This window comes from Stegostoma tigrinum, chromosome 20 (genome assembly GCF_030684315.1).
Source record: "Stegostoma tigrinum isolate sSteTig4 chromosome 20, sSteTig4.hap1, whole genome shotgun sequence".
Lineage (NCBI taxonomy): Eukaryota > Metazoa > Chordata > Chondrichthyes > Orectolobiformes > Stegostomatidae > Stegostoma > Stegostoma tigrinum.
The window spans coordinates 50,924,444-50,946,499 of record NC_081373.1 but is presented as its reverse complement, the minus strand read 5'-3'; the positions used below and the strand labels follow the sequence as shown (position 1 = coordinate 50,946,499).

Sequence of the window (22,056 nt, the reverse complement as noted above, 5' to 3'; positions counted from 1 at the left end):
CTATAACATTTAGGTACTCCAGTGCACTGTTAGGACGTTCCTGGATTTTAAATCAACATCACAGAAGGGGCAGGAATGGTTTTGAAGGGGAACTTATAGGTGGCACTGTTCCCATGTCCCTGCGGTCTCTGTTTGCCCTGGAACTGAATGACCTGTTAGGCCATTCCAGACAGGAGCTCAGAGTCAACCATATTGCTGTGGGCCACAGATAAGGACAGCCGGTATCATTCCCAAAAGAACATTCATGATCCAGAAGGGCTTTTCTGACAGTCAACAATGGTTTTCACTGTTGCTATAAACTTTCAGTTCCAGATTTTATTAAATTCATATTTCAACGTGGTGGGATTTAAACCCACGTACTGAGAGCATTAGCCTGCGATATTGTCTCTATGCACCTGCCTCCCCTGTTGCTGTAGCTTTACCGACCCAGTCAAGTGGAGAGTACCCCATCACACTCCTGAAGTGAGTAAACACCAGTGTTGTTGCCGCCTACCTCGTAACAGTTAGCCTTTACACAACTGTTCCAGTATTTGTCTTAGACGCAGACAACTTGGACAGTAACAGCACATGGACTTGTGATGAAGGTGACAATAAATTGCCCAGGTTCTTTCAAGATTCCATGTTTCAATCTGTATTTGATTTGATTTCGTATCGTCACGTGTACTGAGATACAGTGAAAAGTATTGTTTTATGTGCTATCCAGACAAATTATACCTTCGGTAAATACATCAGGTAATAGAACAGAATACGGAATATAGTGTTACAGCCACAGAGAAGGTGCAGAGAGAGATCAACTCAAATATATGAGAGGTCTGTTCATAAGTCTGATAACAGCAGGGAAGACGTTGTTCTTAAATGTATCAGTGTGTGTTTCTAAACTTTTCTGTCTTCTGCCTTATGGAAGAGGGTAAAAGCGAGTATAACCGGGGTGAGAGGGGCTCTTTGATGATATTGGCTGCTTTCCCAAGACAGTGGGAAGTATAGATGGAGTCACTGGAAGGAGGGTTGGTTTGTGTGATGGACTGGGCTGTGTTCACAACTCTGCAGTTTTGTGCTGTCTTGAGCAGAGCAGTTGCCATACCACAGTGTGACACATCCAGATAGGATGCTTTCTGGTAGATTAAATTGCTGTTTATTCATATTCCAGGAATGAAGCATTATCATTGTTGTACTGCGATGTAGCCAAAAGCTTGCATTGCTTGTTCTTATGGCTGTCATTTTCTGTCTTTACTTGATAGGAGGTACATCACCTGCTCAGTGGGAAGAAATCACAGGAACAACACCATTAACCTTTGTGAGCGACGCTGTCTCTTTCACAACAAACGTTTCAGCCAGGTACAGTTTTCCAAAGCATTTCCCCTTGCTAAGCACCAAGCCTTTTTTGCTGGAGGGCACAAAGGATGTTCCTTTAGTTGTCAATACTGTCAACCAAATTTGCTTAACCTGTGATGAAAGTAGCCAAACTTCTTTATTGAGCCTGTTTGCAAAGATAAATGAGTCAACAGTGTTCTATTTTAACAAGGAGGGCACTCCGTTCATGATTACCTGTTTGGATTTTAGCCTTTGTCCTGTCCACGCAGACACATGTTCGACCTCAATGATGTTTCAGTCTTTCGGTTCTCAAAATTAATGGCTCTTTTCGTTGACTCTGCAAGTGATCTGTCACATAGTGTTTTAATTGTCGTAGTTTCTATACATTCAATACATTCAAACTGAAATTTAACTCATTGTTTCAATTCTGAATTTGCTCCTTTTATTTTGCATTGCTTAATTTAAATCATCCCTAGTGGACTGTATTCCACTAGGGATTTTAAGAGCCTTTTACAAAATAAGGCTTGTAAAAGAAATACCAAGGAAGAACATGAAGACATTTCCATCAAAATGCTAACAAGCCCGGGTGTTCACAATCCGAATTAAAATGGCCAATAGCCCTCATTCGTTCTGGGAAAGAAATGGAAGAAAATCACTTTGGGAGTCTGTTCCTTTAAAACGGCCCCCTAGTGGCAGAGTTATTTTGATCTGCCCTCGAGCCCTCATTACACTGTACCCTCTCGGTTGGCCATTACACCCTGAATCACTTCACAACTTCCATGTTAGGAACGATTATCGGCCACTCGGCTCATCAGGCCTTTTCCACCATTCAATAAGACCTGATTCCTCCATATTCCCGCCTGCACCTGATGACCTTTCACCCCTTTGCATGTCAAAATCCACCTCTTGCAGTCTTAAAAATACTCAGGTGCTAGTTCCACTGCTATCTCAAGCAGTGAATTCCAAAGACCCATGATCTCTGTGACAAATAATTTTTCCACATTTCTCTCTTAAGTGGGCAACTCCTCACTTTTATGCCGCGGTCCCTGGTTCTAGATTCTCCCATGAGAGCAGACATCATTTCAACATATTGGTTATCAAGACCCCTCATGATCTTGTGTATTTTAATTGCCACCACTTACTCTTTGAAACTTGAGTAGGTACAAGCCTAGTCTGTTCAAGCTAGCTTCAAAAGGCATACCGCTCATTCTAGGAATTAGTCTGGTGAACCTTCTCTGAACTGTTTCCAGTGTATTGATACTCTTAGTTAGACACAGAGACTGATACACATACCTGGTAGTCCACATGTGGTTTCACCATTGCCCTCTATAACTGAAGTACACCCCTCTCTACTTATGTACTCAATTCCCCTCATAATAATAACATCTGTCAGCTTTCTGGATTACTTGCTGCACCTGCATACAAACCTTTTTGAGATTCGTGCACAAAGACACTCAAGTCTCTGCATCTCTGGCTATCACCATTTCAACAGTATGTTTTTTTTAAAACTCCTCTTGCCAGAATGGACATTTTCCCACATGAGGCACCACTCTGCCCAATCTTTGCCAACTCACTTAATCCATCTATGTCTTTTTGTACACTGTTAATGTCCTGTTCACAACTTACTTTCCTACCAGTCTTTGTGCCTATCAGCTTAATTTGTAATTACTGCTATTTGCATAAACATTCCATAAAGATTAAACCAAATTCCTGTATTTTAGTGAAGTCCGACTTTAGAAAATGTGTTTTTGTTGAGACCAGTTATCCCATGCCCACTATCGACTTCTGAATTTTGACCGTTTCAGTATGTGCGATGTCCACATTATTTATTTACAACGAACAATTTTCAAAACTACTAAATCTGCTTCAAGCACAACTACAATAGATTTTCATGATGGTTTTGTTCACTAGAAAGGTGCCCAGCATCCAAACAAAATCAAAGACTCTTAGCAACTTCTGTTACACTCCTAAGTTCGCATCTCCTCAATTATTTTTGATGTAGGAAACAGTGATTGTTTTCATACTTAAATATTGTGGGAACAAAGCCTTAATTGTGCAGAATGTTCTCACAATGTGACTGCATCAGTAAGCCTATTGTATTTTTTATTTTTGGTTCCGAGTGGATAATTATCGACTTTCATAAGAAATAGGAACAGAAATGATGTCCAATAAAACATTCATGTGACCTGGCTTCAGACGGTCATTTGCGGCCTCCTGTTTTGTCTGATCGAGTGTGTTGATATGAACATGCGCCAAGAGCAAAAGATTTCAGTGATCTTCCTGTTTGTATGTTTCTGTGCACAGGTTTTGGCTGGTTGATTGTCGTCAGGTGCCAGAGACTGTTAGCCTAGCCACGCAGCTCTACAGGGAATTAATCTGTGTCCCGTACATGGCCAAATTTGTTGTGTTTGCCAAAATGCACGACCCCGTGGAGGCCCACCTGCGTTGCTTCTGCATGACCGACGACAAAGTCGACAAGACGCTGGAGCAGCAGGAAAACTTCACCGAAGTGGCTCGGAGCAAAGACATTGAGGTACAGTCTCGCCTCTCACTCTGCCGTTTAGTTTTACACGGGAGAGGCAGCGATCCTCGGAGAGCTGTGGCAGCTTGCTCAGGGCCACTTTTGCGCACAGAGACACGACCAACCTCTAGATTCCCCGACTGTAGATTTTCTTTTTGTTTTCTGTTGCAGTGTTGCGCGCACACTTGGAGGGACACAGTCAGTTGGTCGAGGGGAACCCTCCCTCTGATTGGGGAATCAAAAATGTGGGGAGAATCTAGAGCTGTGTCATTAAGGAGCGTGTTCAAACAGTCCTTTTTTTTGTACCAAGAAGAGTTGAAAGTCTTTCCCGTTTAAAAGCTGCCTCTACTGAAGGTTTATTGGAGCTTTCGGATGGGTTGATGTGTTGAGCGACCTGGATCCAGGGCAGATGAATGGGGTCGAGATACAGGCTGGCTGGCGGCCACTATTTAAATGGCCGCCATGATGTGGAAATGCCGGTGTTGGTTTGGAAGGTCAGAAGTCACATGACATTATTGGAAATCACAGGCTTTCTGAGCGCTGCTCCTTCATCAGGTGACTTCACTCCGAAAGCTTGTGATTTCAAATAAACCTGTTGGCCTATGACCTAGTGTCATGTGACTTCTGACTTATTTAGATGACGGCACCGGCTCATGCATCTGATTGGGCGAATTGTTTATGTTTGCCTTGTGACCAAAGGCCTTCATCCTTCCCTCCCAATCTGCTGTTCATTTGGAGCCCCACCCTCCCTCCCCACCTGCCCGCCAGACACCCCACTAATGTACCTGGTACTGAATCAAATAAGAGGGAAACTGGTGATGTCCCAGTGTTATTATCTCTCAACTAGTAATATAGAACCCAGCTCATTTGCTGGGGACCCGGGTTCGAACCCCACCACAGCAGATGGTGAAATTTGAATTCGGAATCCACAGATGACCTGTCACCATTGTCAGTTGCCAGAAGAACACACCTGGCTCACCAGTGCCGTTTAGGGAAGGATATCTGCCGTCCGCACCTAGTCTGGCGTACATGTGCCTCCAGACCTGCAGCAAGGTGACTGGCTCTCAACTGCCCTCTGAAATGGCCAAGCGAGCCACTTAATTGTATCAATCGCTACAAAGTCTCAACAAACAGGCTGCCTGGCATCGACCTAGGCAGCAGAAAAGACAGCGGCAGAAACAGCCCTATAGACCCTGCAAGGTCCTCCTCACTAGCATCTGGGGGTTAGTGCCAAAATTGGGAGAGCTGTCTCACAGACTAGTCAAACAACAGCCTGACATTGTCTGTAAGGTATAACTCTGTGAGTATGACTATGTGCCAGACACCACCATCACCAAGCCTGGATGTTTCCTGTCCCACCGGCAGGACAGAACCAGCAGAGGTGGCAGCACTGTGGGATACAGCCAGGAGGATGTTGTTCTAGGAGACCTCAACATTGATTCTGGGCCCCATGAACCCTCATGGCTTCAGGTTAAACACGGGGAAGGAAACCTCCTGCTGATTACCACGTACCGTCCTCCCTCAGCTGATGAATCAGTACTCCTCCATCTTGAATAACATTTACGAGAAGCACTGGGGATGATGAGGGCACCAAATGCCCTCTGGGCAGGGGATTTCAATGCCCACCACCAAGAATGGCTCGGCAGCAGCACTAGAGATCGAGCTGGTCTGGTCCTAAAGGACATAGCTGCTAGACTGGGTCTATGGCAAGGGGTGAGGGAAAATCATACTTGATCTCATCCTTACTAATCTGCAGATGCATCTGTCCATGGTGGTAATTTTAACGGTGACAATCACACAGTCCTTGTGGAGACAAAGTCCCGTCTTCACTATGAGAACCACCTCCGTCATATTGTGCGGCGCTATCACTGTGCTAAATGGGACAGACTTTCCACAGATCTAGCAACTCAAAACTGGGCATCCACAAGGTACTGTGGCCATCAACAGCAGCAGAATTGTACTCCAGCACAATCTGTAACCTCATGGCCCAGCATATCCCCCACTCAACCATTACCATCAAGCCAGGGGATCAACCCTGGTTCAATGGAGAGTGCGGGAGGGCATGCCATGTGCAGCACCAAGCATACCTGAAGATGAGGTATCAACCTGGTGAAGCCACCAGCAGGACTACTTACAAACAGCGAAAGCAGCAAGTGATAAACAGAGCAAAGAGATCCTACCACCAGTCTAAGCTCTGCAGTCCTGCCACATCCAGTTGTGAATGGTGGTGGGCAATTAAACAACTCACTGGAGGAGGAGGCTCCACAAATATCCCCATTTCTGCAGGAGATCCTCAGGGTAGTGTCCTAGGGCCAACCATCTTCAGCTGTCCATCGTAAGGTCAGAAATGGGGAATTTTGCAGGTGATTTCACAATGCTCAGGCACTCCTCAGATACTGAATCAGTCTATCTTCATATGCAACAAGGCCTGGACAATATCCAGAAGAAAAAAACAGAAGTTGCTGGAAAAGCTCAGCAGGTCTGGCAGCATCTGTGAACAGAAATGTGAATGTAGACAATATCCAGTTTAGGCTGATGAGTAGCAAGTAACATTCGTGCTATACACCAGACAAGGATCATCTCCAATAAGAAAACAATCTGAGCACTGCACCTTGCTATTCAATGGTTATACTGTCACTGAATCCCCCACTATCAACATACTTGGGTTAGCATTGAACAGAAACTCAAGTGGACTCACCATATAAACACAGCAGCTTCAAGAGCAGGTCAGAGGCTAGGAATACTGTGGCAAATAATTCACCACCTTACTCCCCAGAGCCTGTCCACCATCTACAAGACACAAGTTAGGAGTGAAATGGAATACTCTCCACTTGCCTGGATGAGTGTAGCTCCAGTAATGCTCAAGAAGCTCAACACCTTCCAGGGTGAAGCAGCCCACTTGATTGGGACCACGTCCAAAAACATCCACTCCCTCCACCACTGACACTCAGTGCCAGCAGTGTGTACCATCTACAAGATGCACTGCAGAAATTCAGCAAAGATCCTCAGACACCACCTTCCAAACCCACAACCACTTCCACCTAAAAGGACAAGGGCAGCAGACATATGGGAACATCACCCTAAACAAGCTCCCCTCCGAGCCACTCCCCATCCTGACTTGGAAATATATTGCCGTTCCGTCACTGTCGCCGGGTCAAAATCCTGGAATTCCCTCACTAAGGTCATTGTGGGTCAACCCACAGCAGGAGGACTGTAGTGGTTCAAGAAGACAGCTCACCCCCACCTTCTCAAAGGCAGCCAGGGACAGGCAAGAAATGCTGGCCAGCCAGCGATGCCCATGTCCTACAAATGGATAAAATATTAATTGACAGAGTCCAGGATGAATGCAGGTGGAAGTTGTGCTCGAGTTCAAGTTCTGTAGCCTGTGCTCCAGAGTCTGAATAGAGAACTCATTAAACCATTCCAAGGAGGCTTTGAAAAATACTGTGGGGTTTTGGTTGGTGCAGGACTGGGATTTTAAACAGCTTTGGCGTTAAAGATCATTGTTGTTCCATATGTTTCCGCAAGTGAGCTGGTCTGAATAGCTGACACCTTCCTTCAGTCACTGAGTTGTGCGTGTTTGTAATCTTGTGAATAGGTTCTGGAAGGTAAACCCATCTTTGTGGATTGCTATGGAAACCTGGTCCCCCTCGCCAAAGCAGGCCAGCAGCTAGTGTTCAACTTCTATGCCTTCAAAGAAAATCGGTTGCCCTTTGGTGTGAAGGTAAGAAAGCAACAACAACTTATCGATGCAACATGTTAGTGACACATTACTGGACTCCTGTGAGCCAAAGGAAGAGGAAGTGACATCACAGCAGGTGATCAGCAGCTTGGTTCAGTGTTCTCTCCTGTGGGTCAGTTGTCATAGATTCAGGCCAGATTTTGTGCTGCATTCCCGGAGCTTCCGTGTATACCATGGAATGTTCAACCAAAGTCTAACTTCTTAGCTCAGGTGAAGATCTGCCTGCACGATTGCAAGACAACCAGATAGGTTTTTCCAGCATCCTGGCCAAGTCTTTTGGCAAACGCCATCAAGACCAGCCCACCTGCTCCTGAAGGGCTGTTAGGGCAAGTGACTGAAAATCTTGTCAAATTTGAGGGGAGTGTTAAGGAATATCTTAAAGGAGCAGGATGAGGCAGAGAGATTTTAGTAAGATAATATATATTTGAGACTTTATAAAGCTCTAGTTAGGCCTTGTTTAGAATACTGTGTCCAATTTTGGGCGCCACACCTCAGGAAGGACATACCGGCACTGGAGCATGTCCAGTAGAGATTCACACGGATGATCCCTGGAATGGTAGGCCTAACATACAGTGAACGGCTGAGGATCCTGGGATTGTATTCATTAGAGTTTAGAAGGTTGAGGGGAGATCCAATAGAAACTTACAAGATAATGCATAGCTTAGAAGGGGTGGATGCTGGGAGGTTGTTTCCGTTAGGCAGGGAGACGAGGACCCGTGGGCACAGCCTTAAAATTAGAGGGGGTAAATTTAAAACTGAAATGAGGAGACATTTCTTCAGCCAGAGAGTGGTGGGCCTGTGGAATTCATTGCCACGGAGCACAGTGGAGGCTGGGATGTTAAATGTCTTCAAGGCAGAGATTGATATATTCTTATCTTGCAAGGTATTAAGGGCTACGGGGAGAGTGCAGGGAAGTGGAGTTGAAATGCCCCTCAGCCATGATTAAATGGCGGAGTGGACTCCATGGGCCGAATGGCCTTACTTCCACTCCTATGTCTTATGGTCTTATGGTCTTATGGTCTTATAAATCGAGAGTTTAAGATTCGGATGGCAGGCCCTGTTGTACAGAATTGGGAATGTACAACGGAAGCAGCAGCAATAATTACTATTTTGTTAGGCTAGATTGATTTGAATGTTTCGGTGCTAATCACCTCCCTCATGGCCCCTGCCCCAAGCAAAACATAACAGCGACTTTTGTATAAGTGAGTAAGGAAGAGGCAAATGGCCTTTGTCTGAAGCTTTGTATCTATTTTGAAACTCCATCTAAATGTGCCGTGAGAGATATAACCTTTGTACTATTTTTAGATGCTAACTTAGTGGGCTTTCATTTGAAACTCCAGCTGATGATGATAAGGATGTGGTGATCAGTCTAGCACACTTCCAATTCAGAACCCTTTGCTATAAAATAGTGGTTTCTTTATGTGTAGCTGAAAGCAGCATAGGAATGCTGTGTGACAAAGACAACTTGATCTAATACTAATCAAGATGAAAGTGAGAACTGCGTCTGTATTGACCGTTTCATGACCTTCGGGCTTCTGTACAGCCATTGAATTGTATTTGTTGCTGTATTGTAGGGTCACAGAGCAGCTAATTGGGCACCGCAAGATCCCACACAATCTGCTGATGATGAGCAGATTATTGATTTTCCAGCTGTTGGTTTCGGATAAACAATGTGGGACACATCTCCCTCAGCACTCATTGTGCAGTAAATGCTGCCCAGCGCCTGCTGGCTCTGAAGGCCAGCACACAGCGCATAGCAAGATCTCACAAACAGCCAATGAGATGGCTTGCTGGCTTGGCAGCTTCCGGCCATGTTGGTCGATCCAGGACAGAGACCTCAACTGTGTCGCCTGTGATGTAACATAAAGTGCTCCTTAATTCCAGGTCCGAGACAACAGCCAGGAGCCATGCGGTCGCCTGTCATTCCTCAAGGAACCGAAAACATCGAAAGGATTACCACAGGCAGCAATCTGTAATCTGAACATAACCCTGCCAACCCACAAAAAAGTATGTGCAAAGACTTTAACAACCAGGTCTTCTTTTGAAGAGAGAAAACTTCCTTAATTTGCTAAAGAACCTTTAGAAGTTAGAAACACTTCTGTTGTAAGATTCCCCGCATTCTTTTACAGTTTTATTCTTCTCTCAAGACAGTTGTCTAGATGAAAGCGTGGTTTCTTTATGAAGCCCTCATGCTGGTCACTAATACGGAAACCTATACTGTAGCATTTTTCATCATTTGTTGTGAGTGTGTGTGTGTGTGTGTGTGTGCGTGCGCGCTTGTGACTGCGTGTGTGTCTATGTGAGAGACTGTGTGTATGTGAGAGAGAGACAGTGTGCATATATGAGAGGGTGTGTGAATGTTCGAGAGAGTGTGCAGGTGAGAGAGTGCATATGTGAGTTTGTGAGTGAGAAAATGTGTGAGAGAGCATTGCATGATACTGTGACTATGTGTGTGTGTGTGTGTGTGTGTGTGTGTGTGAGTGTGCCTGCGTGTGTGTGTGTGTGTGTGCGCGTGTGCGTGTGTGTGTTAAACGTTTCGGTTTTGCTAGCTAGCTTTGGACTTTGTCTTGATCTTATGCTAATCAGCTTGCCTTCTGTCCTACCAACTGGATCCTTTTCTCACATCTGGTGTTTCTTTTCCCTGCTGTCCATTATAATACTCCCTATCTCTGCAATGCTTCTTGGGACCATAAGGAAACCGAATCTGATCCAGATGAAGAGGTAAAGGAAAATCTGATAATCTCTCTAAAACCTTGACAACTTTTGAGTTATTGCATGGGACAGTGTGCAGCTGGGTTCAGCCAATTCATACCAGTGGTCACCCTGACTTTTCCTCACAGCAAGTATCTATTAGCCAAACTTCTAAAGCTGGATCCTAAAGTTCCTTCAATTTCTCTTGGCAATTATGAAATCAGCTAGCAAAATGGTCTTTTTGTTGTGTGTGTGATCCAGTTCATTTTCCCAGATTGTTAAATTGTTGGAAATTTTATTTTTGAAAGACTGAAATTATGCATTGGTGTATGGCACCCACCTCAGTACTGTGGAGTGAAGCACAGTATGATATTGTTAAGTTGCTGCTGGAGAGTGAAGAAACATCAGTCTCTGTTGTGAGGACTGGCTCAGCTGCTGTGGCTCAATGGTTGCGTCCTGTTTGTGCTTATTAACCAATATTCCTGTGTGTTTTGTGCTGGAATAGACTCCCAAGCCCCGCGAAGCTGGGATTTAATTCACTTCATGGCTTCCTATAACAGCATTGATCACCAGAGAATTTATTGCAAATCAAGTCACTTTGAAAGAAGGAAATTGTAACACACACTCACACTAAAACCATTCAGTTTAACCGGGCAGAAAGCTAACACGTACTTACTTGTAGCCACAGCTTTCACAGAAGCAACGCGTTTGAGCCCAGAACGATACCTTGCGTCCAGGCTTTCTTTGTGAGCTCCTTTGCCTTTGAGCGGTGAGCTGGTGCCGTGAAATTCTGTTTGTGTTACTGTTCACGATTTGGCCATCCCAGTAACGTTCAGGAGAGACAACAGTGAGCTCTCATCAAAAAGGTGCACTGCTGCTGAGAAACAAGAGCACGGCTTGCCCTCATTCACACTGAGCTGTGCTCTGCTGGAAGGCTGAAACAGCCATCCCCTGCAGGAACACCATTTTGCTCCGCCCCAACGTGGCCTGGCATTGAGAGTGACAACTGGGAGAGTCATGGACCACTCTGCCCTTGGAGTAAGGGGGAAGGAGCAATGTCACATTTTTAAAGAGAAAAGATTGGAGTTACGACTAATCTGAAAGTAATTAATGGAAAAGTGAGTTGCTTCATTTCTTAAAAATCCTGGCCATATATTGTTGGGATGAAAAGTGGGAGATGATTTGCCTGCTAAATCAGGACGCATATTGCTCCAGTAGTGCTTCAGAAACAAGGAATGTAGGTAACTTTAGCCCATTCTGCTACTCAGTATGATCGTGGCTGATCAGTTTCATTCACCCACTGGATGAGGGTGTTGTCTGCTGAGCCATCATTTACTGCCCAGCTTGCCCAGTTAAGAGTCAACCACATTGCTGTGGGTCTGGAGTCACATGTAGGCCAGACCAAGTAAGGATGGCAGTTTCCTTCCCAAAAGGACATTAGAGAACTAGATGGGTTTTTTTTCCAACAGTCGGCAATGGATTCATGGTTATCATTAGACTCTTAATTCTAGACATTGTTTTATTAATAAATTGAAATTCCACCATCTGCCGTGGCGGAGCTCAAGCCCAGGTCCCCAGAACGTTCCCTGTGGTCTCTGGAATAATGGTCCAGTGATAATACCACGTGGCCACCCCACCCCATCCATCTCAATTCCCTGTTCCAGCTTTCTCCCCGTATTGGATTGTGAAATGGCTTCATGTTGTCTTCCCCCCCCCCCCAGGTCGAGAGAGCTTCGGAACGTCGTCAGACTTTTGCATCCATGGCGTTGCGCAAGCGTTATAGTTATCTTGCGGAACCCGGAATAAGTGAGTCTCTTCTCCTTTCTGTTTGGTATTATTTGATGTCTGTTGACGGCCTCTTAATTCTAAAACAAAGCCCATAAGTAATTGAAGTTGCGTTGTATTTTACTGTAGTCGTCTGTCTATATGTATATCTGGAAAGCAAGATCCAACTTTAATTTGCCAACTTCCACTCAAGTTACTTTACTCCATTGCATTTCATTTTTGTTTTTGTATATGTGTATGTGATTTGCTGCCCAAATGAAAGTTGATTCCATGCTGATGATGATCTACCCTTCTGTATTAGGCATCTGATGTTCAGTTTCTCGAGCAGTAACCCCAGTAAAAATAAGAACACATGTCTGTCCTGGGGGGTGGAGTCACTGTTTAATCCGAAAATGCTAAAGGTGCCACGGGTTTGGGCACCTGCCACCAATTTTAAAGGCAACATGACTGTAAAGTTTGGCCTAAAACTCAAACTCAGGTTAGCATGCTGGACAGAGAGATGGAAGGAAAGTAGGCTTGCATTTCCGTAGCACCTTTCACAACCTCAGGCTATCTCCAACATATGATACAATGAGTGAAGTGCAACCACTGTTGTTATGCAGGAAATGAGCCCATTGTGAGTACAGTAGTATGGAGCAAACAGCCACGAGTTAATCAGTTTTTCATGATAAACAGTGACCAGGACTCCTGACTCACTCAGCTCTTTGAAGCGGGACCATTGGCTCATTTACACCCACTCTGGAGACCCCTCGGTTTAATGTCTGGTCTGAAAGGTGGCACGTCCAGTGGTGCAGTGCGCCCTCAGTCCCACATGCCAGTGACAGCCATGATTTTTGTTCTCAAGCCTGTGGTGTGGCACTAGGACCTGTCGCTCCTAACGAGTGCACTGCCAGTGAGCCAAGCTAACACTGTGAATTGAATTAGCTTCATTGTCATGTCCTGAAATGAAAAGTTTATTGTTGCCGTGTTACAGTGCCATCATCAGTACAAATAATTAAGATCAAATTCTTAGGAAAGAAAAATCAACTTAGAAAGGTAACGAAGTAAGTAGTGCAATGAAATATATGGTCATTTTCAAATGGCCTCTGAAGCGTAGTACTGTTCAGATCATGTTCACGTCGCAGGAGGTTTCAGTACCGCTGTGTGATAGATTGACCCTGTGTCAGAGTGATCAGTAAAAATACTGGCATTTTGTGTTGTTTCACTGTTTCTGCTAAGATCATAACACTAACTGATCTTAATTATTCTTCCTCAGACATTAATCTGCTTAAGAAGGGAAAGGAATTTCTCTAGAGGTGATAATGGAATAAAATAGTTCAATGTTCCAAATTCTTCCACTGGTTTGAAGACATGGTTAAAGGCAGTGAGCAGGGGCATCATGGCCAGCACAGCTTTCAGTTTCCTTTCACAATTCTCGCTATTTGTTTCATATCTGTGCTTTATTTGTCTTTTCATCCCTAATTCTTGGTCCTATTTTTGTCTGCTAAAGTTGTTTCTGCATTGTATGCCTTTGCTGCTTGGCTTATGTTACTGTTTGATCATTTTTGTCACACATGAGGAATGTGTGACTTCTTTCTGTATCAAGTCATTCAAATGGCAGTCTCACTGAATGAATCGCTGTATATTTTGAAGAGTCTTTTATAGTTTATCTTCCAACTGGTTTAATCTGATTCACTGACCAAACGTTTTTTTTCTCTCTCTCTTTGTGATCTTTCCGTTCCTTTAATTTTTCTCGTTGGTTTTTTTTCCTTTCGTTGATTCATTTGAATTTTGTTTCCGAAACGTTTAAGAACTCATTGAACGGAGTGCAGGAGTCACCAGGTCTCTCCCCGCGCCCTATTCCTACAAGCCGGTCTTTTCCGCGAGACCTTTCCAGTCCTGGGCAGCTGCTCCCGTCTCTGTAGCCGGAGTGGTGAAATCCGGGATTGCGTCTCTGTCGAACTCGACATCCAACACGCCGACAGCGTCCCCATTAAAGTCAGTCTGGTCTGTCTCTTCCTCGTCACCCATCAAATCAACCCTGGGAGCGTCCACTACCTCCTCAGTGAGATCCGTCAGCGACCTAGCGTCTCCAATTAGATCATTCAGGTCAACGCCCTCACCTATCAAAACCGTGGTGACGCAGGCTCAGTATTCCGTGAAATCCTCTGCCGCGTTGAACTCTTCGCCCGTTAAAGCATTGGTAGCGCCTGAATCTCCATCCGGGAAGGGGATAGCCGCTTCCTTGTTTTCCTCACGGCTGTCGCCCGCGACGACGGCAGGTTTGCTGTTGGAGAGATCCTCCATAACCATGACCCCGCCCGCTTCACCCAAGGCCGCTTTCAACGCGTACGCATCCCCGTCACCCTTCAAGACCACCACCATGCCCACTGTGCCGCCCCCGTCTGTGAAATCGCTGTCCAGCTCGGGCTCCTCCCCTGTTAAGTCGGTCGCCGACGCCGCGTTCTCGCCTTTCAAGCCGGCCGCGCTGCCCAACGGCCAGGCAGTCGCCAAGGGGGCGGTGTCGCTGGTCAAGTATCCCCCGGCAACAGCGTTCTTCTGCAGCCAGGGGGCTGGCGCCATGCCTGAGAAAGCACCGGGCGCTGTCCTATCTGCCAAATCCGTCGCCATTGCCCAGGACGCGGTGGAGAAAGCCCAGCAAGCCGACGCGACCGCCGTCGCCTTCTCCCCCCTTAAACCCCTTGCACCCGCCGCGGCTTCGGCCTTTCAGGCGATCCGCTTGCCACCCGCAGGAACCTTGTACTCCACCCTGAGGTCCTCATCAGCGTCCACCACGTCTGTGACATCGTCGACCATGACCGTACCGGTGTACTCTCTGGTGAACGTCTTGTCGGAGCCACAGCTGAAAAGACTCCCAGATGCCAGCCCCTTGAGCAAGTCGGCCGCCGCGTTGCTATCGCCAGTAAAATCATTGACGACAGAATCACGCGCACAGCCCCAGCCTCAGTTTACCCGCACTCTGTCCCCATTGAAGCCCTCCTTGTCTCTAGCCCCTTCGGCCCTGAAACTGGCATCCGCCTCCACGCTGTCCTCGAGCCAGGAAATTCTGAAAGATGTCGCCGAGATGAAGGAAGACCTGATGAAGATGACAGCCATCTTGCAAACAGACGCTTCAAGCGACAAGGCCTTCCCAGAGGTGTCCACCAAAGTAGGGAGGAGTGAAGATGAGAGCGAGGAGCCATTTAAGCTGGTGAAAAAGGTGAAGGAAGACTTGGTGAAAGTCAGCGAGATCCTGCAGAAGGATGGCCTGAGCGAGACTAAGCATGGCACCAAGGGAGCTCAGACGAATGGCGATCTCTCGGGGGAGGGAGAATGGGCCACGTTCGCTTATGATGACACCGAGGAAGCGAAGCAAAGGGCCAGTGAGGAACTGAGCACCTACATGCACATGAAAGCCAAGAGTGGAGGTGAGAAGGACTTCAGTTTGGCGAGAGTCGTCAACTACTTGGCAAACGACCTTGGGATTGACACGTTCAGCAAGATGGCCGACAAATATCACCAAGCTGACACCAAAAAGGAAGGCGAAGAAAAGATGTTCTCCAGAAGGGCTCAGAAGCCAGCAATGCCCTTGCCAGAGCATAAACTCAAAATGCCTCCGTCTCCCATGCGCTCCTCAGCTTCCGAGAAGGAGCTGAGTAAACTGGCAGACGCAATGATGGCGACTGAAGTCATCCTGGAGTCACCAGATGACTTTTCCCAGCACGATCAAGATAAGAGCCCGCTGTCGGACAGTGGGTTCGAGACCAGGAGCGAAAAGACCCCTTCCGCCCCTCAGAGCGCAGAGAGCACCGGGCCCAAGCCCCTGTTCCACGACGTTCCCATCCCTCCGGTTATCACGGAGACGCGGACGGAAGTGGTGCGTGTCATCAGGAGCTATGAGCCTGACGAGATGCAGGAGCCCAAAATGGACGGGCTGCCTCCATCGCAAAGTCCAGAGATGTTCCCAAAGATGGAAGAGAAGCCGATTGGCTCGATCAAGGACAAGGTGAAGGCCTTCCAAACTAAAATGCAGCTGGAGGATGAGGACAGTAAAGGTATGAGGGCCAAGGAGGTCCATGTGAAAGAAGAGACCCATATTACGACAACCACGAGGATGGTTTACCACTCGCCACCCAGCCCCGAAAGCAAAGCCAGCGAAAGGATAGAAGAGACCATGTCTGTTCGCGATATCATGAAGGCTTTCCAGTCAGGCCGTGATCCTTCCAAAGAGTTGGCCGGCCTGTTCGAGCACAAGTCAGCAGTTCCTTCAGAAAGCGGCAGACCCGGAGAGGCGGCCATGACATTTGAGTCCAGCTTGAAGCCCAAAGTGGAAAGGATCATCGAGTTGCACATCGAGAAGGGGAACAAGGTAGATCCAACAGAGGTCATTGTAAGGGAGACAAAAACACACCCAGAGAGGGAGCTGTTTGTTTACCAGAAAGACGGCGAGGCGAGAGATGCCAGGTTTGAGACCTGTCAGGACGAGCAGGGGCAGCAAGAAGAGGAGGAGCTGACCGCAGAAGAGTCACTTCCCTCCTGCATGGAATCCTCGCGGGTCAACACCCCCGTCTCCCAGGACGACGACAGCCGGCCCAGCTCGGCGCAGCTCATCTCCGATGACTCGTACAAAACCCTGAAGCTGCTCACCCAGCACTCCATCGAGTACCACGACGATGAGTACTCAGAGCTACGGGGGGAGTCCTACAGGTTTGCGGAGAAGATGCTCCTCTCCGAAAAGATGGACATTCTGCACTCTGATGCCGAGGAGTCGGCCTCCGAGCAACCTCAGCTCCTCGGCGCTGAGGCCCAGCCAATCAGCCGCCACGGGCGGAAGGGCGACCCAGGGCTGGAGGAGAGAGAGGTGGCCACGCTGCACAAAGTGGCCCGCGACAGCGCCGCCAGAGCTAGCAGCCAGGAGGAGGCCTATGAGAAGGTCGCCCTGCTGCACTACCCACCAGAGCCCGGCAGCCCCAAACACGCCGTGTGGATGCGGTTCAGCGAGAACAGGCTGGACGGGGGCCAGGAGAAGCTTGCGTACGGGGACCGAGTGGACAGGACAGTGAAGGAAGCCGAGGAAAAGCTGACAGAGGTGTCTCAGTTCTTCCGGGACAAGACTGAGAAGCTGAACGATGAGCTGCAGTCGCCGGAGAAAAAGCCACGGCGGAGGGAGGGAGCGCGGCCGGGGCCCGGCCCCTCCGCCGCCGGCAGCCCCGAGAGGCTCCAGCTTGGTGACGCTCCGCTGCGCGGTGAGGGGAGCCTGGAGAAACGCAGCGATCAGCCCTTCCGCAGGTACCCCGTGCGAGAGGAAGAGAACAGGGCCAGCGCCCAGCTGCTGGCGGGCCCCCCGCAGCTGGATCTCTCCGGCCCTCCGGAGGGAGTGGGGGAGGAAACGAGGCAGAGCGAGGATCTGTTGCAGCCAGCGGCCCATTCCAAGCAGGCCAGAAACCGCTCCTTGCAGAGAAACGGCGAGGCCCCGCATGGTCCCCAGCGGATCGAGCAGGCCCAGGGCGCCAGTGGAAAGCCCCGGAAGTTCGCCGGCCCTCATGCTTCCGGCCAAGACGACAGCGACGAGGTGGGGAGAGGAGGAGCGAGCCTTCCGGAAAACAAACAGCAGGAAGGGCCGCAGAACCTACCCCTGAAGAGAGGGCGGGAGAGCAAGCTGCCAATCTACCAGTTCTCACTGAAAGATGGCACCCAGAAGATGGCTGCAGAGGGGGCCATCTTGACCATAAAGGAGGCGTATGCCAGTAAGCTGAAAGATCTCAGCTGCCTGAACATTGCCAGCGAGCCAGCTCCGTCAACGCTTCAGAAGATGGTGGACGCTGTGCCAGATGTGCCCCATTTCCCAGCCACTGCTCCAAAGCCGCTAACGTTCGGGGCGAAAGGGGCGGGGTGGTCGCCCGAGAGAGAGGCGGCGTTGAGTAAAGAATCTGCAGCCCAGGGCACATCTGAGAAGGAGGGAAAGGTTTACCGGACTTGGGAGAGCTGTGGGAATTCCCACCACAAACTGCAGCGGGACAAGTTGGCACACGTGCTGGTGCAGGACAGTCTGAAGGAAAATGACGTTGTCCCCGTGGAATTCAATGTCAATGGACACCTACCGGAGAAGGTTGGCCCTTCAGTAATGGAGAAGGAGTTCCTGGCAAATAACAGGCCTTCAGTAAAACAAGAGGCTACGTTGCCGTCTCCTTCTAAGAAAATGGTTTACACAGAGCTTGTTAAGAAGGAAGTGGCTGACGGCGACGGCGAGCACACGAGAGGAAGACCTGCGAGGAAAGAGGCCTCCGGTCTGTCGCAGATCCCAGTCAGAATCCCCGAGGAAAAGCCCAAACCGGGAGCCAAGATGGCCGAATGCAATGGCGACCTGGTGAAAACCCACAAGACCGAGCTGGTCGCCAGTGCGTCCAACATGACCCTCGGTCGGAGCAGGAAAGGGAAGCAGCTTTCTGAAGGGGCAGATACCAGCATTCCGACTCCCGGCTCTAACAGCTACGGTGAGCACGCGGACGTGAACGGTAGCCGAGAGGACCCGGAGACTTCCCCAGTCAAGTCGCCCGACTCCCTGGAGTTTAGCCCGGTTAAAGACACAGCGTTGAGTGAATTCTTCGATCGGAGCCCAGTTGAGTATTTGGAGAAAGGGGCACCGCTAGCCAGCATCGAAGGATTCAAAGAGATAAAGACCTTGCCGGTGTACGTCAGCATCGTGCAGATGGGCAAGCAGTGCGAGAAAGAAATGGCGGGCCCACCTCAAGGAGCTATCAGACGGACCATCAGTCAGGAGAGCAGGACGGTGCAGGAGACCCGTGGCATCTTTTACACGGCTCGCCAGCACAGGCAGCCATCTTCGTCCCCTCAGGCCAGTCCAGAAGACGACACCTTGGAGCAAGTCTCGCTCATTGAAAGTTCTGGCAAAAGCCCCCTCACCCCGGAAACCCCCAGCTCCGAGGAAATCAGCTACGAGCTCTCCACCCAGTTGCCGACGGTGCACGGGAAGCCGAGCCCCATTCCCGAGGTGTCAGAAGAGTCTGAAGAGGAAGAGGCGGCTCCCAGGCCTGGGATGATGGATGGGCGTGAGAGGCGGCCAAAGGACAAGCGGGTGGCGTACATCGAGTTCCCTCCCCCCCCTCCCATCAACGCCCTGGACTGCGAGGCGCCTGGGAAGGGGGAGAGCCGAGGGCCCGGTCCGCAGAGGAGGGGACGCCTGCCCGGCTCTGAGGACGAGCTGGACACCATCGAGCTGAACCTGCAGGAGGAGCATGACCAGCACCTCCTTACAGAGCCGGTCATTCGGGTCCAGCCTCCGTCGCCCACCCCTCCCGGGGCTGATGACAGCGACACCAGCAGCGACGAGTCCATCTTCCAGCCAGCGCCGCTGAAGAAGTACACCTTCAAGCTGCATGACGACAGCCCAGCGGGGGCTGCTCCCTCCACCGGGCAGCCTGAACACGCCTCCCGTTGCCAGGATGACCACGATGCCTTTGCCCTGGACCCTCCCCTGGAGAACGACGCCGTCCCCAACGGTAACAATGACCAGTCGGTGACTGAGTGCTCCATCGCGACCACCGCCGAGTTCTCCCACGACACCGACGCCACCGAAGTGGACTCCCTGGATGGCTATGACCTGCAGGATGAAGATGATGGTTTCTCGGAGGCTGACTCTAAGTCCTTGAATCAGGGGATAGAAACGAAGATGGATGTTTGGGTCACTGAAGGGATTGTGAAGCAGGGGGATCGTTCCTATAGCCAGGGTAAACTTGCAGTGATTGAGGAAGAAGGAAAGGTAGGCGCTGACGAAGAAGCCCCCTTGCAGTCTAAAACTTCTGAACAGAAAGGCGAAGGACAAACTGATGGTAAACCAGGAGCCGAGATCTTCACTTTGGAAGGCAGGCATCCTGACAGAACTCGCTTTAATGATACGTATTTTAGTTACAAACTAGAGGAAGAATTTGCAACCCCGTTTAAAACTGTTGCCACCAAAGGCCTTGACTTTGATCCATGGTCTAATGGCCGAGGGGACGATGAAGTCTTTGAAGCTAGGTTAAGAGAGGATGAGCAAAAAGCCTTTGGCTTAGCAGTAGAGGACAGGTCCCAAGCAACAACACCAGATACAACCCCAGCCAGAACCCCAACAGATGAGAGCACGCCAACTAGTGAGCCTAACCCCTTCCCATTTCATGAGGGGAAGATGTTTGAGATGACTCGCAGTGGTGCAATTGACATGAGCAAGAGGGATTTTGTTGAAGAAAGGCTCCAATTTTTCCAAATTGGTGAGCATACTGCTGAAGGGAAGTCAGGGGACAAGGGGGAGAGGGTTAAAAACACATTTGTAGTCACAAAACTGCCTCAGTCAGGGGACAACACATCTGAGGTGTCAGTAGATCCATCAAATGTTAAGCATGAGAGAGCCCAGGCTAGTGGAGAAGGCCTGGAAGTGGCGTCCGCCGACAACGCAACCGAAAAGTCCTTGTCGGCCGTTGCTGCCAAAATTGATCCTAAATTACGCACGCCAATTAAAATGGGAATCTCCGCTTCTACGATGACGCTGAAGAGAGAGGCGGGAGCAGCGGAGCTGGTCGAAGTGAAAGCCGATGCCGTGCTGTTAGATTATCAGGTCGCAGAACATGCAGTCTTAGAGAGTGAGGCTATGTTGACGAGTCAGGGAGCTGGCGGGCTAACCCATTTGCCAATGAGCGATGCTAACGGCCTGCTAGATTTCCCGGCCCCAGGTGCCGACTGCAATCAGATTGAGGGTCAGCCTCAGGGCAAGCCACAAATTGAACCAGCTGCCCCAGCAAATGAGAGAGACGCGGACCCACCGGCGACCGCAGCCGGTGAAGTAGCCAAATTAGATAGGCGCACCGTGGAGGCAGTAAAAAAGCCCAAGTCGAGACTACCGGTTAAAATGTCTGTGCCTCCGCCTCAGAAAGGGCAGAAGTCAGCAGCATGCACAACAAAACAGCCTAGGATGAGTGAGCTAAAGGGAAAAGCAGATCCAGCCAAATGTAATGAGGCAAAATCTAGACTTCCTGTTAAAAACATAGAGAAAACTAATTCGCCTTCAGCCACAAGATCCCAGTGCAGTTCGGGGCGAGGTGAGAAAGGGAAGTCAAGGCAGTTTTGTTCCAGATTACCAGTCAAGGTAAGGTCGGGCACTGCTGCCGCTAAACCAGCTAGAGCAGGGAAGGAGCAGTTGAGTGAGGTCTGTAAACGTTCGGTTGACTATTTGAAAGGGATTAGCGGTGAGGCGTTCAGACTTGTGGACCAACTTGCCGATGAAGAGAGAAAAGTGCAGGCAGAGATCTTTGATGACGAAGACAGCGCGTCGAGAAACGCATCCCTATCGGAGGCCGCTCAATCTTCCGTTACATCGCGGTCTCCTAGAGATTTGAGACTGGAGGCAGCACCTTTAAAATCAAAGGTTGAAAAGGTCTACATTGAGACAAGGAACAGTAGAAGGACTGGTGGGGAGGAAAGCAGTCAGGTTTCTGGGCCTCACGTGGCTCGCACCGCGGAGATCAAGCCTAGTTTGTAAAATTTTCGACTTGTTGATCTTTAGTGCATGATGACTTGTGATTGCCTGTGGCGTGACTTACCCTTAGCTACCATGTCGTCATTGTTGTTGTGCTTGTTGTCTCGTATTCCTCTCCTCCCCCCAACCTCCCTCTCCTTTTTTACTCCAGCGTAATCCAGTAGTCCTCCTTTAGTTAAGCATGCTGGCCGAGTTTGAGCAGAGAACACAAGGCAATTTCCTCTCTGCAGTCCTCCAATAATGAGTAAGTCAGAGAAGAAGGTGCAGCACTGGTACCTCGAGATCTTTTTCTTAAGAACAAAACAAAAACATGTAGTTTGTTCATCACCTCCAGATACACAACGTTAACTCAGCTCTTGGGTGTTCTCGGCATGTTTGGATCCATTTTCAATATTACGCTGTGATGTTATACAGTCTTTTACATTCAGTGTTTCTGAATCTTGGGCTTCAGCTCAGATCCGCAATAGGGTCTACACTTGTGTAGGTCACCAGGGATAA

At 48.9% G+C, this 22,056-nt stretch overlaps 1 protein-coding gene across 3 annotated transcripts in view; it reads left to right on the top strand.

Moving 5' to 3' along the window:
* ank3b (ankyrin 3b) overlaps positions 1-22,056 on the top strand; it is a 372,799-nt gene that overhangs the window by 305,136 nt on the left and 45,607 nt on the right. For all 3 annotated transcript variants that reach the window (XM_059653155.1, XM_059653157.1, XM_059653156.1), the window contains exons 33-39: positions 1,239-1,335; positions 3,616-3,844; positions 7,431-7,556; positions 9,459-9,581; positions 10,269-10,295; positions 11,987-12,071; positions 13,841-20,296. In XM_059653155.1, the coding sequence (XP_059509138.1) occupies positions 1,239-1,335; positions 3,616-3,844; positions 7,431-7,556; positions 9,459-9,581; positions 10,269-10,295; positions 11,987-12,071; positions 13,841-20,296 (7,143 nt within the window). The remainder of the gene's footprint in view (positions 1-1,238; positions 1,336-3,615; positions 3,845-7,430; positions 7,557-9,458; positions 9,582-10,268; positions 10,296-11,986; positions 12,072-13,840; positions 20,297-22,056) is intronic.